Source organism: Macaca fascicularis, chromosome 16, assembly GCF_037993035.2.
Source record: "Macaca fascicularis isolate 582-1 chromosome 16, T2T-MFA8v1.1".
Taxonomy (NCBI): domain Eukaryota; kingdom Metazoa; phylum Chordata; class Mammalia; order Primates; family Cercopithecidae; genus Macaca; species Macaca fascicularis.
This window is the reverse complement of record NC_088390.1, coordinates 88329795-88348055: the sequence shown is the minus strand read 5'-3', so window position 1 is coordinate 88348055 and position 18261 is coordinate 88329795. Positions and strand designations below refer to the sequence as shown.

At 59.5% G+C, this 18261-nt stretch overlaps 1 protein-coding gene and 1 long non-coding RNA gene across 4 annotated transcripts in view; one reads left to right on the top strand and one right to left on the bottom strand.

Annotated features, from left to right (window-relative positions):
• The first annotated feature begins 2814 nt into the window (after window positions 1–2814).
• On the top strand, window positions 2815–12247 carry NOTUM (notum, palmitoleoyl-protein carboxylesterase). 3 transcript variants are annotated; one of them, XM_045376455.2, is made up of 12 exons: window positions 2815–2914; window positions 3717–4051; window positions 4930–4982; window positions 5058–5153; window positions 5631–5691; window positions 6861–6919; window positions 7322–7424; window positions 8146–8337; window positions 8470–8570; window positions 9311–9458; window positions 10607–10654; window positions 11499–12247. In XM_045376455.2, exons 2-12 carry the CDS (start codon window positions 3729–3731, stop codon window positions 11803–11805), a joined length of 1491 nt encoding a protein of 496 aa, XP_045232390.2. In that variant the 5' UTR covers window positions 2815–2914; window positions 3717–3728; the 3' UTR covers window positions 11806–12247. The 3 variants fall into 3 exon arrangements, 2 of the variants coding, with proteins under 2 accessions (XP_045232390.2, XP_005585345.3); XM_005585288.3 differs by lacking the exon at window positions 2815–2914 and having other exon boundaries at window positions 3185–4051; XR_012426341.1 differs by lacking the exons at window positions 2815–2914; window positions 7322–7424 and having other exon boundaries at window positions 3185–4051.
• LOC141408870 (uncharacterized) overlaps window positions 7843–18261 on the bottom strand; it is a 17958-nt gene continuing 7539 nt past the window's right edge. Inside the window, exon 2 of the long non-coding RNA XR_012426344.1 lies at window positions 7843–9522. This is a non-coding gene — a long non-coding RNA (uncharacterized lncRNA). The remainder of the gene's footprint in view (window positions 9523–18261) is intronic.

Below are 18261 nucleotides of genomic sequence, written 5' to 3'. Positions count from 1 at the left end.
TTCCTTATACCTGTCAGGGCCAGGGTGGCCCCGCCTTGATGCATGTGGACTAGAAGCAGAGGCCCAGAACCTGCCGGCCCACAGGACCTGCCATGGGAGCTGCTGCCAGACTCTGGGTGCTCAAAATTCCGGGTGGGGAGTTCCAGGTGCAGAGGATAAAGCTGCCCCAGGGGCTGGGGGAGTGTGAGGACAGAGCCAGTTGGTGTGAGTCAAGAGGAGGACATGGGTGTGAGCAGCTGCAGAGCCTCAGGAGTCCTCTCCCCAGCCATGTGGTTGCAGCCTTGTCAGTCATCCGGTCATGGCAGGGGCTTCAGAGGAGAGGGGGATGGGAGAGGTGGACAGAAGGGCAGCGGTTCTGGGGAAGTCTTGGGTTTGAGCCCCTTCTTGCATATGCTACCAGTGTTGAATAAACCAAAACATGAACTCACTGTGGTTCAACATGCAGGTTCATCTGCATTGCAGGAGATGTCTGCATCTATAACAGAGAGACTATAACACGCATATTCTTCTCCCTTCCTAGAATTTTCATCGGCGATCATAACTGCCACCCCTGCCATGCACTTTCACAAATGGGCTCTTATAATCCCACAACAGTCCTCTGACGGAGGCACAGCCATCCCCCCGTTTTAAAGGAGAGAAAGCGGCTGGGCATAGTGGCTCACACCTGTAATCGCAGCACTTCGGGAGGCCAAGGTGGGTGGATCTTGAGGTCAGGAGACCATCCTGACTAATACAGTGAAATCCCGTCTCTACTAAAAATACAAAAAAATTAGCCAGGGATGATTGCACACGCTTGTAGTCCCAGCTACTCGGGAAACTGAGGCAGGAGAATTTCTTTTTTTTTTTTTTTTTGAGACGGAGTCTCGCTCTGTCGCCCAGGCTGGAGTGCAGTGGCGCGATCTCGGCTCACTGCAAGCTCCGCCTCCCGGGTTCACGCCATTCTCCTGCCTCAGCCTCCTGAGTAGCTGGGACTACAGGCACCCACAACCGCGCCCGGCTAATTTTTTGTATTTTTAGTAGAGACGGGGTTTCACCGTGGTCTCGATCTCCTGACCTCGTGATCCGCCCGCCTCGGCCTCCCAAAGCGCTGGGATTACAGGCGTGAGCCACCGCGCCCGGCAGGAGAATTTCTTGAACCTGAAAGGCAGAGGTTGCAGTGAGCCGAGATCACGTCACTGCACTCCAGCCTGGGCAACAGAGCAAGACTCCATCTCAAAAAAAGATAAATAAATAAATAAATAAGAGGAAGCTGAGGCATAGGGAAAGGTCACAGGCCTTGCCTGGCATCTCCACACTGCACCAGGAGATGGCTCAGAGCCAGGGCGGTTTGGAGATCAACCCTGTGCAGCCAACTGAAAGACGCCATCACACTCTGGACTTGGAATAGCAGGTACCCGGTGGGAGAGGCCTCCTCCAGACAGGTTCCTGCTGGATGCTGAAATCTGCCCTGGGTCAGCCTTCCCCGCCAGGGTGTGGGTGGGAGAACACCTCAGGATGGGACCTACGTCTGAAGCTACTGCCCCTGGCCAGCCCCACACGCGGCCTTTAAACTGACCCGATGACAGGGGGACAGCAGGGGGGATTTTTGAGTGAGTAGAGAGCTAAGGGCGAGTCTCAGCTCTTCTGTTAGTGTCCCTGAACCTCAGTTCCCCTTGTCAGGGAAATGCTGCAACCCGCCCTGTGATGAAGGGGGAGGCTGTGGAATGGACTTGAGTTTGTAATAGCCTGTCTCCCTCTTTGAAAATGTCCCTAGGCCAGGCTGACCTCCACGGCACCCCAGCCTGATCTTAGGCCTTGTGGTTTACACTGGAGTGCCTTACACCCATCAAATGCATGGGGCAACAGCTCTCAGGGTTTACTCTGTTTCACAAGAGCCCAGGCAACGCAGTTGTCTGCAGGTGCCAGTGGTGCTGAGACTTTCTGCCTAAGCTCCTCACTCAGCCTGGGGCTGGCAAGGAGGACATCCACAGGGCCCCAGCCCTCGGCTCAAGGGACATCCTGGCTGCAGTCACAGCCCTGCGCTTCTGCTCTCCTGCCCCACGTGGTGCTGTAGGCTCCCCACTGTCCTGAATTAGGAGGGATTCTGGAAGCTCTGCTTGGGTCTAGATCCTTGTCCTGAAATGTAAGACCTGTTTCCTATCTTTAAAATGGGTGTCATGGTGCCCAGCAGGCTGCAGACCAGAGGGTCAAGGAGAAAGTCTGCCTGACCCCACTGGCCCTGTGTATGTCCTTTCTTTTGTCCATCCCACCCCCTGCCCACAGCAGGAAGCCTCCTGAGCCACTCCTGTCCACCCAAGTCCAGTATTGATTTCCTACAGGAACCTTGTTCTGACACCACCACCCGCAACCTCAGGAGTGGACAGGGGTGCTCTCCAAGGTGAAGCATCTCCAGGTGCCCTTCGTGGCATGAAGGGCCCCAAGCAGAGGCCTAGCGGGCAGCCACTGGACCCCTGGCCTCCTCCCCTAGTGGCGGCTGGGGTCCTCGTCATGGGGCCAGCAGCCAGGCTGGGGCGGGTGGAGATCCAGAACCTCACCTCTGGCCCCGTGATCTCCTAAAGTTGTAGCTTCTTCTCTGACCCCAGCGCCAGCAGGAGCGCCCCAGAACTGGGCGACTACCCCGCGGCGCCTTGCTGGGGCGCGCGGTCCATCTCGCAGGTCTCCGAGGGAACGAGGACCTTGCGCCCCACCTGTCCGCTTCTCTAGGAGGCCCCGGCGCCGCTGCTGCCGAGCCCTCGGCTCGAAGCCCTGTGTCCGCCGCCGCTTTGATCCCGGGGGGCCCTGCTGGATAAAAGTCCCTGGCGGCTCCGCGCCAGCGCCAGAGGGGGAGCGCAGCGGGGCCGGGCGCACCAGCGGGACGGCGCAGGGCCAGGGGCGCTGAGAGGACGGGGCCACTGGGTCGCCCGCGCTGGCCGCGGTGAGAGCGGGACCCCAGGGCTGCGCGGGGTGGAGAGATGCGGGCCGGGGTCCGAGTCCCCCACGGCCTGCTCTGGGCCTGGGCACTGGGGGATGGGAGGGACACTGGCGGCTCCAGGTGAGCTCGCCCGCCCCGCGTCCCCAGCCCGTCGGCCGCGGCCAGCTGCGCCGCGGGCGGAGTTCCCCGTCCCGCTCCCCCCGGCGGCGCGGAAAAGCCTCGCCCCTCCCCGTCGCCGCCGCCCCTTCCAGCTGCCCCGGGGGCGGGGGCGGCGGCGCCGGGCTGGCCGCGGTGAATGGAGCCGCCGGGGCCGCCCGGCCGCGCTGCCCCCCCACGGAGCCGGGCCGGGAGCGCCTCCGGCGGCCGCGGCGGGGTAGTCCAGGCCCCTCCGTCAGGCTTGCGGTTTGGGAAGAAAAGGCGATGCCTCCGCCAAGAAAAGAGCGAGCGCGGCCCCCTCCCCCCTCCGCCGAGCCCGGGCGGCGGCGGCGGCACATCTAACGCGCGGGCACCCGGGCCGCCGCGGCCCCCGCAAATAAGCCCAGCCTCGGCCCCCGCCGCTCATTGGCGCGGGCCGCAGCCAGCGCACCCAGACCCTGCGCTGCCCTCGGACGGCCGGGCGCGGAGCCCCAGCTGCGGAGGCCGACGGCACCCAGCCCCGAGAGCCTCGACGCCCAGCCGCGCGCGCGTTCTCCGCCAGGCCCGGCGGGCGGGAGCGGGGGCGAGGGAGCAGGAGCGCCAGTGCCCCCAGCATCCCCGGCCCGGCACCCTCCGCCGCCGCCGCCTCAAGGCCACCCGCTCCCCGCAGGTGGACGCGGCCATGGGCCGAGGGGTGCGTGTGCTGCTGCTGCTGGGCCTACTGCACTGCGCAGGGGGCAGCGAGGGCAGGAAGACCTGGCGGCGCCGGGGTCAGCAGCCGCCGCCTCCCCCGCGGACCGAGGCGGCGCCGGCGGCCGGACAGCCCGTGGAGAGCTTCCCGCTGGACTTCACGGCCGTGGAGGGCAACATGGACAGCTTCATGGCGCAGGTCAAGAGCCTGGCGCAGTCCCTGTACCCCTGCTCCGCGCAGCAGCTCAACGAGGACCTGCGCCTGCACCTACTGCTCAACACCTCGGTGACCTGCAACGACGGCAGCCCAGCCGGGTAAGGCCGGCGCCCTGCGCCTCCCCGCCCCGCCCGACGCGCCTGGTGTCCGGCTGGACCTTCCCTGCGGGCCGCGGCCGTTCTCTCCCCGGGGAGAAAGGGCTTCCGTCGGGAGCCCCGCAATGCTGGCCCCGAGGAGGGCCCGGCTCTGTGACTCTCCGTGTGGGGAATGGAGCGGCCCTGGAAGGGCTGGTCCCCGGCCAGCTCGGGCACTGACCCCTCGGCCTCCGGGCCCAGCCGCTCTGCTGGCGTCCTTCGGTCCCGGGGCGGGGAGATGGCAGCCCGAGAGCGCGCCTGGCTCTAGCGGGAACCGGCGACACCGGGGGCGGGAGAGGCTTGTTGCCCACCTCCCCACAGCCCCGAAGTAGAAGACGTGAGGCCGGGGGTCGGGGAGTGGCGGGGGCGCCCACGCGCTCAACAGGCCGAGGACACCCAGGGACAGCGGGAGACGTGGGCGTGGGGTCGGGGCTCGGCAGGAAGGCTCCCCCGCCGGGTCGGTGCCTCCCGCGCTCCCCGCAGCGTCCCGTGCCCCCGCCATGCGCGCTCCTTCCGTGCGGACGCGTTTCATGCTTCGAGAGCCGCCGAGCGCCCCGGGAGGACCGCCGCCCGCGCCGAGGTGACAACGGGACGCGCGCTGGGCTGGACGTGGGGATTTTCCACGCACCACAGCCCCGCGCGGCCCGTTCCCCAACCCGCGAGCGCCACCTCCCGGGATCGCCGCCGTCCCTGAGCTCCGCGTGGGCCTGGCCGAGGGCGCCCCCGTGCGACCGCCGCGCACGGCCGGAACAGGTGGCGCGTTCCCTCCGCCAGAGCTGGGCGCGCGGGGCGCGGCGGGGCTGCCGCCCCGGCCGACCCCCCACGGTGCGTCCTCCCCGCAGCTACTACCTGAAGGAGTCCAGGGGCAGCCGGCGGTGGCTCCTCTTCCTGGAAGGTGCGTCCGGGGTCGAGGCTGGGGGAGGCCGGGGTTCTCTGCGCGCGCGGGCCTGAGCGGTGGCCGTGTCCGCAGGCGGCTGGTACTGCTTCAACCGCGAGAACTGCGACTCCAGATACAACACCATGCGGCGCCTCATGAGCTCCCGGGACTGGCCGCGCACTCGCACAGGTCAGCAGCGGGCCCTGGAGAAGGCGGCCTCGACGTGAGGCCCGGGAGGAAGCCGCGCCCGCGCCCTGGAGCCCCAGCGAGGCCCCCGCCCCGCACATCGTGCCCAGCCCGGCGCCCGGGTTTCCTAAGAGCAGGGCGCGCCCTTCACTCTTGCCCTTTGGGGTCCATTCCACATTAACATTCAGGCGCTTACCCAGCAGTTCTGGCCCTCCCCGGGGTCAAAGCAGGGCAGGGGATTGAAGTCAAGGTCAGACCTGGTGTCGTAGCCCAGCTGGGCACCGTGGCCATGGTGTCTTCCCGGGGTAACTAAACCCGACTGCCCTGCACTTTCCCGGCAACCTTGATTCAGGCCAGCAGCACCAGCACACCTCCCTTGCTGGGGTCAAGTAGGAACCCCTACTCCTCGCCGGGGGTTCCCAGACCCGTCCCTACACAGCCTCCTCCCGCTAGAAAGACCCACCGCCTCTGTGTCCCCAGGCACAGGGATCCTGTCCTCACAGCCGGAGGAGAACCCCTACTGGTGGAACGCAAACATGGTGTAAGGGGGTGCAGGGTCCTGCCTGGGAGTCCTGCCTGGAGGGTGGTTCTTTCCGGGGGTCCTTCCTGGGGGGTCATGTCCTGGGATGGTCTTTCCTGGGGGTCCTGTTCTGGATGGTCCTTCTGGGGAGGTCCTGTCCTAGAGGCATTCTGGAGGCGTTTCTTCCCTGGCGATGAGGGGGTCCTGCCCTGGGATGGTGCTTCCTGCGTGGGGGGGGTCCTGTCCTGGGATGATCATTCCTGAGGGGAGTTCTGTCCTGGGTTGGTCCTTCCTGGGGGGGGCTCTCTCCTGGGATGGTCCTTCCTGGAGGGGGGGTCTTGTCCTGGGATGGTCCTTCCTGGGGGAGTCCTGTCCTGGGTTGGTCCTTCCTGGGGGGTTTCTATCCTGGGGGTCTTTCTTGGGGGGAGTTCTATTCTGGGATGATCCTTCCTTGCTGGGGGGTCCTGTCCTCGGTTAGCCCTTCCTGAGGGGTCCTGTCCTGGGATGGTCCTTCCTGAGGGGTCCTGTCCTGGGTTGGCCCTTCCTGGAGGGGGTTCCTGTCCTGGGATGGTCCTTCCTGGGGGGGAGTCCTGTCCTGGGTTGACCCTTCCTGGAAGGGTCCAGTCCTGGATTGGTCCTTTCTGGGGGATGGGTTCTATCCTGGGGGTCTTTCTTGTGAGGGCTCTATTCTGGGATGGTCCTTCCTTGCTGGGGGGTCCTGTCCTGGGTTGGTCCTTCCTGGGGGGGGGTCCTGTCCTGGGCTGGCCCTTCCTGGGGCGTGGGTTCTATCCTGAGTTGGTCCTTCCTGGGGGGCTCTTGTCCTAGGATGGTCCTTCCTCAGGGGAGTCCTGTCCTGGGATGGTCCTTCCTGGGGGGTCCTGTCCCGGGTTGGCCCTTCCTGGGGGGGTCCTGTCCCGGGTTGGCCCTTTCTGGGGGGGGTCCTGTCCCGGGTTGGCCTTTCCTGGGGGGTCCTGTCCTGGGATGGTCCTTCCTCAGGGGGGTCCTGTCCTGGGTCCTGGGGGAGGGGTTCTGTCCTGGGTTGGCCCTTCCTGGGGGGGTCCTGTCCTGGTCAGTCTTTTCTGGGGGTCCTGTCCTGGTCAGTCTTTTCTGGGGGTCCTGTCCTGGGGGTCCTTTCTGGAGGCTGCCGGGCAGCAGGCTCTGTGACAGGCTCACTCTGTTCTGTGTTGCAGCTTCATTCCCTACTGCTCCAGTGATGTTTGGAGTGGGGCTTCATCCAAGTCTGAGAAGAGTGAGTCCCCGACCTTCCCAGGGCACAGCAGGGCAGGGACAAGGCAGGACGGCAGGGCAGGGACGAGGCAGGACGGGGGGGTTCTGGGGAAAAGCTGACTCTCAGCTTTGTCTCACTTTCAAAGCCCTTGACAGTATGTCCCAGGATGCCTGACCCATGCATTCACTGCTCGCTTGTCCACGACTGTAGGGGGTCCTTATTTCTGAATATTCCCTGGGGAGGAGGCCCCAGCATGGCCTGGTGCACCCACCTTCCTCCAGTCTACCCCAGCCCCTGACCCCACCTCAGAAGATTCCCCCTAGTCCCCCAGCGGGGCAAGAACTCCTCTGCCAGCCATTCTGGGGTAGGAGGTGGTTCTCTCTGCCCAGGCCCCTACCTGAGGCCACCCCGTCCCTCTTGCAGACGAGTATGCCTTCATGGGCGCCCTCATCATCCAGGAGGTGGTGCGGGAGCTTCTGGGCAGAGGGCTGAGCGGGGCCAAGGTGCTGCTGCTGGCCGGGAGCAGGTGGGCAGGGCGGGCAGGGGCTGGAGGTGAGGGGCGAGGACGGTGTGCAGGGTGCATAGAAGGGGTGTGGGGTGGGGGTGTATGGGAGGCGAGGAGGGGGTGGAGTCTGTGCATATCTTGGCAGGTGGCTGGGAGGGTGAGAGGCTGGAGCTGGGAGAACCCACATCATTGGGGACGTCTCTGAGGCCTGGCTTCAGAGTGCTGGGTAACCCGACGCTGTCTAGACCCCATGGTTGTTGAATATAGCGGAAGGTTCGGGCCGCAGGGACCTAGGTCGTTGGTTAGAGGTTGGCCATGGTGTAACACCCCTTCTCCAGGGCCCGGTAGGTGAGGATCACCTCTGTGGGTCCCTGTATCCCAGCAGGCATGCAGGAGACCCAGGGGACATATGGGGAACAGATGAAGGGGCCTGAGGCCATGTAGTTTATCTTCATTTTCAGATAAGGAAACTGAGTTAAAGAGACAGAGAGAGGAAAGGGAGGAGAGAGGGGAGAGCCTGGCTGTGTCAAGGACATGTGACCTGCCAGCCTCAGCCCTGGACTGCTCTGAAGGGGACAACCATGGGTCTTGCACATGAACAGAGAATGCAGAATGCATCCGCAGTTCAGAACGCATCAGGACTCCTGCCCACCTTGGGGCACGGGCTGACGCTGAGCAGACTCTGGGGGGAGGTGAGTGCCTCTCCCCAGCCACCTGGCCTCACATCTGGCCCTCCTTGCAGTGCGGGGGGCACCGGGGTGCTGCTGAATGTGGACCGTGTGGCTGAGCAGCTGGAGGAGCTGGGCTACCCCGCCATCCAGGTGCGAGGCCTGGCTGACTCCGGCTGGTTCCTGGACAACAAGCAGTATCGCCACACAGACTGCGTTGACACCATCACGTGTGCGCCCACAGAGGCCATCCGCCGTGGCATCAGGTGCGCCAGTGGGGAGGGCCCGTTCCTGCGCTGCAGCTCTGCCCCAAAAGGGCCTGGGTGGAGTGGCATCTGTGGGTGGGGAGCTCCGGGGCACGAGGCCCACAGCAGCCTAACCTGTGTTTGTGGCTCCAGGTACTGGAACGGGGTGGTCCCGGAGCGCTGCCGACGCCAGTTCCAGGAGGGCGAGGAGTGGAACTGCTTCTTTGGCTATAAGATCTACCCGACGCTGCGCTGTGAGTGGGCGGCCGAGCGGAGCACACAGGGCAGCAGTGGGGTGGCCACACTTCCTTGCTTCTGAAAATCCACCGTGGACTCCAGTCTCTCAGGCTGGGCTTAGAAACCACTGCCCTGGTCCAGGGAGGAGGCCGGCTGTGTGCCAGGGGGACCAGTCGCTGCAGCGTGCCTGGGACTTGCCTGCCCTCAGCACTGACACCCCCCAGTCCCAGGCAAAGTGGGGCAGGTGGTCACCCTGTCTATACCGGGGGCTAGGGATGTGCTTTCGAGCTCATCCCCATGCTGCCCCTCCCTGCTGCAGGACCCCGGGCTGGTTCCTCCCCAGTCCCACACTCTGAGGAATGGTGAGGTTATGTGCAAGGGCATCATCACCAAATTTCGGTGAAAGTGGAGTCGCTGAGACAGGCCAAGGTCATGGAGGAGTTAACAAGAGCCCTTCTTCAAGGAAACGCAGTTTATGTAGTTAGTTAATTATGAACCTATGGATTATAAAAAGGCTGGTTTGAAAGAAGGAAGCCACATTCTGTGGGGGCTTATGACTGATACCCCTGGGGAGAGTTGGGCCAAGGCTAGCTGGCCTGTGAGCCTCAGCAGCACTGCAGGGGGCCGGGGGAGTGCTGAGCTCTGAGCCTGGGGTGAGCGGCACTGCAGGGGGCCTGGGAGTGCTGAGCTCTGAGCCTAGGATGTGGGGCAGCAGCAGGGGTCATGGGGAGGCCGAACTGAGCCCTGCTGCCCGCAGGCCCCGTGTTCGTGGTGCAGTGGCTGTTTGATGAGGCACAGCTGACGGTGGATAACGTGCACCTGACGGGGCAGCCGGTACAGGAGAGCCAACGACTGTACATCCAGAACCTCGGCCGCGAGCTGCGCCACACGCTCAAGGACGTGCCGTGAGTGCGTGGGCCCCGGGAGCCCCACGCTGAGTAGCTCCCTCTTGATTTACAAATAGAGGTCCTGAAAAAACAAAAGAAGAAAAAACAAAACAAAACAAAAAAAATAGAGGTTTTGTAGGCCAGGCACGGTGACTCATGCCTGTAATCCCAGCACTTTGGGATGCCCATGCAGGCAGATCACCTGAGGTCAGGAGTGCGAGACCAGCCTGGCCAATATGGCGAAAGCCCATCTCCACAAAATATGCAAAAATTAGTCTGGTGTAGTGGCAGGCACCTGTAATCCCAGCTACTCAAGAGGCTGAGGCAGGAGAATCACTTGAACCAGGAGGCGCAGGTTGCAGCGAGCTGAGATCGTGCCACTGCACTCCAGCCTGCGTGACGGAATAAGACTCCGTCTCAAAAAATACACACACACACACACACACACATATATATATATGTATGTGTGTATAAAACACCCTTTTTCTCTCTGTATATACAGAGAGAGACAGAGGTCTTGGGCCTGGCACGCTGGCTCATGGCTGTGATCCCACCCCTTTGGGAGGCCGAGGCAGCAGGATTGCTGGAGGCCAGGAGTCCAAGACCAGCCTGGGCAATACGGTGAAACCCTGTCTCTACTGCACATACAAAAATTATCTGCACATACAAAATTGTACTGCACATACAAAAATTATACAGGTAGTGTCACCTGTAATCCCAGCTACTCAGGAGGCTGAGGCAGGAGGATCACTTGAGCCCAGGAGTTCAAGGTTACAGTGAGCTAACCTTGCCTGCGGGAGGCAAGCAAGCTTCGATTGTACCACTACACTCCAGCTGGGGCGATAGAGCCAGACCCCAACTCAAAACAAAATAAAAGTAGAGTTCTGGATAGTAGCAGAATATTTGCCTGTCTGGGACAGCCTCCTGCCACCACCTGGGAGGGCCTGCCTGGAAGAGGTGGACTCTGGGCAGGGATTTGAGGCACAAAGGGATAAGGGTCAGCCGGGAGCTGGCTGACTAGGGGGAGGCCCGGGTCAGAGGAGCAGCTGGCAGCCACAGCAACAGGAAGGGGCGATGGCCAGGCTGGGGACAGCTCTAGGGGACTGGGGGTGGAAAAGGGGCTGAGGGGTTGGGGAGCTCACAAGCCACTCTCTCCTCTCCAACAGAGCCAGCTTTGCCCCTGCCTGCCTCTCCCATGAGATCATCATCCGGAGGTCAGTGTCCTTGCTCTGGGCAGCTTGTGTCCGTGACATCAACTTAAAAAGTCCACAGGTGGCCGGGCGCGGTGGCTCAAGCCTGTAATCCCAGCACTTTGGGAGGCCGAGACGGGCGGATCACGAGGTCAGGAGATCGAGACCATCCTGGCTAATATGGTGAAACCCCGTCTCTACTAAAAAATACAAAAAACTAGCCGGGCGCGGTGGCAGGCGCCTGTAGTCCCAACTGCTCGGGAGGCTGAGGCAGGAGAATGGCGTAAACCCGGGAGGCGGAGCTTGCAGTGAGCTGAGATCCGGCCACTGCACTCCAGCCTGGGCGGTAGAGCGAGACTCCGTCTCACACACAAAAAAAAAAAAAAAAAAAAAAAAGTCCACAGGTTCCTCAACCGCACTTGGCCTCCCATGGGCCTCTTCTTGGCCCTTCTAGGGGCGGGATTTCCTTGTAGGGGTGCCAGAGCCACTTGTACCAACAGCTGTATGGCAAGAATTAAGGCTCAGCCCTGGGCTGGGCACAGTGGCTCGCGCCTGTAATCCCAGCACTTTGGGAGGCCGAGGCAGGCGGATCACCTGAGGTCAGGAGTTCGAGACCAGCCTGGCCAATGTAGTGAAACCCTGTCTCCACTAAAAATACAAAAACTTAGCCGGGCATGGTGGCGGGCACCTGTAATCCAGCTACTCGGGAGGCTGAGGCAGGAGAATCGCTTGAACCCGGGAGGCGGAGGTTGCAGTGAGCCAAGATCATGACATTGCACTCCAGCCTGGTCTCAAAAAAAAAAAAAAAAAAGCCGCCTCAGTGTTGATGCCCCTCCCTCCATGTGACCCGCCTGGTTTTCCTCTGCAGCCACTGGACCGATGTCCAGGTGAAGGGGACATCGCTGCCCCGAGCACTGCACTGCTGGGACAGGAGCCTCCATGACAGCCACAAGAACAGCAAGACCCCCCTCAAGGGCTGCCCCGTCCACCTGGTGGACAGCTGCCCCTGGCCCCACTGCAACCCCTCATGCCCCACCGTCCGAGACCAGTTCACGGGGCAAGAGATGAACGTGGCCCAGTTCCTCATGCACATGGGCTTCGACGTGCAGACGGTGGCCCAGCAGCAGGGACCGGAGCCCAGCAAGCTGCTGGGGCTGCCGAGCGACGGAAGCTAGGCGGACCGTTTGGAGGAGATGCCAGCACTGAGGGGCCCAGCCACCGCTGCCCCAGTGCCACCTCACCCCCACCAGCAGGCCCTCCCATCTCTTCAGGACAGGGCCCCAGCCGTCCCTCTGCCTGGGTCTGCCCACCACCCTCCCTGCCCCTCTCCCACAGCCCAGCCAGAGAAAAAGGACCTGCTGTCATCCCCAGCTGTGACCTGGGGGCCCTTCCTGATGATGAGTGGGGAGCCAGAAGAGAAGCACTGGATTCCTCAGCCCACCAGCTCAGACAGCCCCCACCTGGCCCCGCCCATCAAGCCCTTTTATATTATTTTATAAAGTGACTTTTTTATTACTTTAATTTTTAAAAAAAGGAAAATAAGAAATATATGATGAATGATATTGTTTTGTAACTTTTTAAAAATGATTTTTAAAAAAGAGACAAAAAAGAACCTCACTGCTGGCGTGTTTATTTGCTTCATACGCTTCACACCTCTCCCTCCCCTCCCTGGCCCCAGGGCAGCAGGGAGACCCAGGGAGGAGCCATGGGGACTCCCCAGCTCCGACCCCTTCTTGGATGCACAGACTCAGAGCAGGGTCTCCTGGAGGGGCCCTGCTTCCCTTCAACCCTTCCGCAGGTGCCCACTTCCCAGGGCGGGTGGTAGTAGCTGCGTTTCTTTTTACTTATTCATTTATTTAGAGACAGGATCTCGTGTTGCCGAGGCTGGAGTGCGGTGGCACAGTCACAGCTCACTGCAGCCTTGAACCCCTGGGCTCAAGCAATTCCCCCACTTCAGCCTCCCGAATAGCTGGGGTTACAGGCACGCGCCACCACACCCAACTACTGTTTGAATTTTTTGTAGAGGTGGAATCTCCCTTTGTTGCCCAGACTGGTCTTGAGCTCCTGGGCTCAAGCCATCCTGGCTGCTCAGCCTCCCAGTGTGCTGGGATTACAGGTGTGAGCCACTGTACTTGGCCCCTTTTTATATTTTTTATTGGGAAGAAATTCACATAACAGGCTGGGCGCGGTGGCTCAAGCCTGTAATCCCAGCACTTTGGGAGGCTGAGACGGGCGGATCACGAGGTCAGGAAATTGAGACCATCCTTGCTAACCCGGTGAAACTCCATGTCTACTAAAAAATACAAAAAATACAAAAAACTAGCCGGGCGAGATGGCGGGCACCTGTAGTCCCAGCTACTCAGGAGGCTGAGGTGGAGCTTGCAGTGAACTGAGATCCAGACACTGCACTCCAGCCTGGGTGACACAGCGAGACTCCGTCTCAAAAAAAAAAAATTCGCATAAGATAGGACGAACCATTTCCAAGTGAGCAACTCAGAGGCATTTGTCACATTCAGAGAGCTATGCGATCCCTGGTTCTGTCTCGTTTCAAAATTCTTTTTTTTTTTTTTTTTTGAGACGGAGTCTCGCTCTGCCGCCCAGGCTGGAGTGCAGTGGCCCGATCTCAGTTCACTGCAAGCTCCGCCTCCCGGGTTTATGCCATTCTCCTGCCTCAGCCTCCTGTGTAGCTGGGACTACAGGCGCCCGCCACCTCGCCCGGCTAGTTTTTTGTATTTTTTAGTAGAGACAGGGTTTCACCGTGTTAGCCAGGATGGTCTCGATCTCCTGACCTCGTGATCCGCCCGTCTCCGCCTCCCAAAGTGCTGGGATTACAGGCTTGAGCCACCGCGCCCGGCCGTCGTTTCAAAATTCTTGCCAGGCGCAGTGGCTCAAGCCTGTAATCCCAGCACTTTGGGAGACCGAGGCAGGCAGATCACGAGGTCAGGGGTTTGAGACCAGTCTGACCAATGTGATGAAACTCTGTCTCTACCAAAAATATAAAAAATTAGCTGGGTGTGGTGGCATGCATCTGTAATCCCAGCTACTCAGGAGGCTGAGGCAGAATTGTTTGAGCCCAGGAGGCAGAGGTTGCACTGAGCTGACATTGCACCACTGCACTCCAGCCTGGGCAACAGAGCGAGACTCCGTCTCAGAAAAAACAAACAAACAAAAAACAACAAAAGAAAACAAAACAAAACCTTTTTTTTTTTTTTTTTTTTTTTTTTGAGACGGAGTCTTGCTGTATCTTCCAGGCTGGAGTACAGTGGCACAATCTCAGCTCATTGCAACCTCTGCCTTCTGGGTTCAAGTGATTCTCCTGCCTCAGCCTCCCGAGTAGCTGGAATCACAGGCATGCACCACCATGCCCGGCTAATTTTTATATTTTTAGTAGAGATGGGGTTTCGCCATGTTGGCCAGGCTGGTCTCAAACTCTTGACCTCAGGTGATCCGCCCTCCTCGGCCTCCCAAAGTACTGGAATTACAGGTGTGAGCCACTCCGCCCAGCCCCTAGTTTCAAAACTCTTATCAACCCAGAACACTTCCTACCCAGCTGACAATTCCTTAGACGTTTGCATTTTATTTATTTCTACCAGGTCATTCGTGCACATGGTTCAAAATTCAAAAGACGCAGAAGGTATGAAGGTGAATGCCCATTTCCCCCCCAGCCCAGGCTCCCTGGCTCTGCTTCCAAGGGCAAACAGCGCTACCTTGTGGATATTCCCAGAGATCATTTTGTGAAAATTCCAGTAAACAGGTGCACACATTTGTAGGGACCAGCCCCACAGGGTCGGTGGTTTTTCTCCCCATGTGCAGAGACAAGAGATTGTAGAAATAAAGACACAAGACAAAGAGAGAAAAGAAAACACAGCTGGGCCCAGGGGACCTCTACCACCAAAACACGGAGACCAGTAGTGGCCCCGAATGCCAGGCTGCGCTGATATTTATTGGATACAAAACAAAGGGGCAGGATAAGGAGTGTGAGCCATCTCCAAAGATAGGTAAGGTCAAGTGGGTCACGTGTCCACTGGACAGGGGGCCCTTCCCTGCCTGGGAGACGATGCAGAGAGAAAGAGAGGAGAGGCCGGGCGCGGTGGCTCAAGCCTGTAATCCCAGCACTTTGGGAGGCCGAGGCGGGTGGATCACGAGGTCAGGAGATCGAGACTATCCTGGCTAACACGGTGAAACCCCGTCTCTACTAAAAATACAAAAAACTAGCCGGGCGTGGTGGCGGGCGCCTGTAGTCTCAGCTACTTGGGAGGCTGAGGCGGGAGAATGGCGTGAACCTGGGAGGCGGAGCTTGCAGTGAGCCGAGATCACGCCACTGCACTCCAGCCTGGGAGACACAGCGAGACTCCGTCTCAAAAAAAAAAAAAAAAAAAAAGAAAGAGAGGAGAGAGAGAGGAGACAGCCTATGTGCCATTATTTCTGCATATCAGAGACTTTTAGTACTTTCACTAATTTTGCTACTGCTACCTAGAAGGCAGAGCCAGGTGTACAGGATGGAACATGAAGGTGAACCAGTGTGACCACTGAAGCACAGCATCACAAGGAGACGTTAGGCCTCCGGATAACTGCGGGTGGGTCTGACTGATATCAGGCCCTCCACAAGAAGGGGAGGACTACAGTCTTCTCTAAACTCCCCCCGGGAAAAGGACACTCCCTTTCCCGGTCTGCTAAGTCGCGGGTGGTTTTTCTTGGCACTGACGCTACCACTAGACCACCGTCCGCTTGGCAACGGGCGTCTTCCCAGACGCTGGCGTTACCGCTAAACCAGGGAGCCCTCTGGTGGCCCTGCCCGGGCATAACAGAAGGCTCGCACTCCGGTCTTCCGGTCACTTCTCACTATGTCCCCTCAGCTCCTATCTCTGTGTGGCCTGGTTTTTCCTAGGTTATGATTGTAGAGCGGGGATTATTGTAATATTGGAGGAAAGAGTAATTGTTACAAACTAATGATTAATGATATTCATATATAATCATGTGTATGATCTAGATCTACTATATCTCTTGTTGTTTTATATATTTTATTAGACTGGAACAGTTCGTGCCCTCGGTCTCTTGCCTCGGCACCTGGGTGACTTGCGCCCACACACATTGACATGCGTGCAATTTTTTCTTTTACACAGATGGCTACACATCACACACTGGTGTCTCCTCCTCTTAACACTGTATCTCAGGGTGCGCAGCAAGCTGCCACAGGTGTGACAGTCCAGGGCCTGCGGGGGGCTCTCCTGCACACTCAGGTGCAAAGGGTGCTCGTGCACAGCCTTGTCGTGTGGTCATCACATTGCATAAGGGCGAGTACGTCTGTGGGCTAAACCCCAGATGTGGGATTCCTGGGACAAGAACATGAAGCTCTAGCCTGTCTCCCCAGCACTTTGGGAGGCCAGGGTGAGATGATCGCTTCGGCCCAGGAGTTTGAGACCAGCCTGGGCAACATAGGGAGACCCGTCTCCAAAAAAAAAAAAAAAAATTAAAACATTGGCTGGGGGTGGTGATGCACACCTCTGGTCCCAGCCACTCGGGAAGCCGAGGTAGGAGGATCGCTTAAACCTGGGAAGTCACAGCTGCAGTGAGCAGTGATTGTGCCAGTGCACTCCAGCCTGAGTGACAGAGCAAGACCCTGTTTCAAAAAAAAAACAAAAAAACCAGGCCAGACGCGGTGGCTCACGCCTGTAATCCCAGCACTTTGGGAGGCTGAGGCAGGCGGATCACTTGAGGTCAGAAGTTCAACACCAGCCTGGCCAACATGGTGAAATCCTGTCTCTACTAAAAATACAAAAATTAGCTGGGTGTGGGGGCACACACCTGTAATCCCAGCTACTTGGGAGGCTGCGGCAGGAGAATTGCTTGAACCCGGGAGGCGGAGGTTGCAGTGAGCCGAGATTGTGCCACGGCACTCCAGCTTGGGCAACAGAGCAAGACTCTGTCTCGAAACACACACACACACACACACATCTCTGTAGTTTTGATAATACCGAGGTCACACCAACGCCAACCTTGGGCACCGTTGTGGGTGGAGCTTTCTAAGCAAAGCATTTCATGCCAATTGTTATGTGATCCCCAAGTAGCCCCACAAGGTAGGTTTCATTATAAATGCCAGTTTACAGGCCAGGCACACTAGCTCATGCCTGTAATCTCAGCACTTTGGGAGGCCAAGGTGGGTGGATTGCTTGAGACCAGGAGTTTGAGACCAGCCTGGGCAACACGGTGAAACCCCATCTCTACTAAAAATACCAAAAAAAAAAGGCCGGGCGCAGTGGCTCATGCCTGTAATCCCAGCACTTTGGGAGACTGAGGCGGGCAGATCACGAGGTCAGGAGATCGAGACCATCCTGGCTAACACGGTGAAACCCCATCTCTACTAAAAATACAAAAAATTAGTTGGGCGTGGTGACAGGTGCTTGTAGTCCCAGCTACTTGGGAGGCTGAGGCATGAGAATTGCTTGAACCCAGGAGGCAGAGGTTGCAGTGAGCCAAGATCACACACTGCATTCCACCCTGGGTGACAGAGCAAGATTCTGACTCAAAAAATAAAATAAAATACTCCAGTTTACAAAGAAACAGGCCCAGAGAGGCAGTGTGACCATAAGGGTTAGAGGAGGATGCTGAGGCCAGGCCAGCCTGAGCTTCACACCTGCCCTGCGGCCACAGCTCCATTCCCAGAGTGACCAGGACTGTAGAGACCCTGTGCCCTGGGGACATGTCCTGGGGTTTGACTCTCTGTGCCAATGAGTCAGGGCTGCCCTGGGCCCGAGAATACCCAGGAAGGACTGGTGCCCATGGGCAGGTGTCTGTCACCCCAGGCAGAGCCAAGTGGCCTGTCCACGATCCCCCTGGGCCTGAGAATACCCGGGAAGGACTGGTGCCCATGGGCAGGTGTCTGCCACCCCAGGCAGAGCCAAGTGGCCTGTCCATGATCCCCCTGGGCCTGAGAATACCCGGGAAGGACTGGTGCCCATGGGCAGGTGTCTGCCACCCCAGGCAGAGCCAAGTGGCCTGTCCACGATCCCCCTGGGCCTGAGAATACCCGGGAAGGACTGGTGCCCATGGGCAGGTGTCTGCCACCCCAGGCAGAGCCAAGTGGCCTGTCCACCATCCCCCTCTGGGCTCCTATGTAGTCTCTGGTGGGAATCCATGCAGTCCCAGCAGCCACGGGAGACAACAAGGTCAGAGACGTGGAGACCAAGGGCTGGAGGTGAGAGAAGGGGTCTGGGGAGTCTGGTGGTCTCCTCCTCGGGGCCTCCAGAGCCAAACCTCCAGGCAGGGCCTCGGACAGGACTCCCCACAAGGACAGAGCTCTGGAGGGAGAGGGGGCTGGGAGACCCGAAAGAGGCCTGGCTGTCGCCCTGTCTGGGGAGGGCTATGGCCTTTGCTGGGAGGGCGGGGCCTGCGGTGCTGTCGGAGCTGGGGAACCACATGCGAGGTGCTGGCTCCTGGCCAACTCTGGCTTGAGCACCGCGGTCCAGCAGCCGTGACGTTCGCTCCTCTGAGGTGGCTGAAAGGGACCTGAGGGCGGATGGTGGTATGTCGAGGGACCAGGCTCACTGAACAGGACACTTGTGGGTTGGGCCCAAAGGGATTTCACCAGTGAATAAACCCTTTCTTCCCACGTTTGTGCCGAAAGAGAGAGA

Bases quoted from the DNA above. Each gene is read 5' to 3' on its own strand.
- NOTUM (XM_005585288.3), top strand. From the start codon at position 3,207: ATGGAGCCGCCGGGGCCGCCCGGCCGCGCTGCCCCCCCACGGAGCCGG. The intron at 5,154-5,630 runs GTCAGCAGCGGG...CTGTGTCCCCAG, and splicing joins CTGGCCGCGCACTCGCACAG to GCACAGGGATCCTGTCCTCA. The intron at 8,571-9,310 runs GTGAGTGGGCGG...TGCTGCCCGCAG, and splicing joins GATCTACCCGACGCTGCGCT to GCCCCGTGTTCGTGGTGCAG.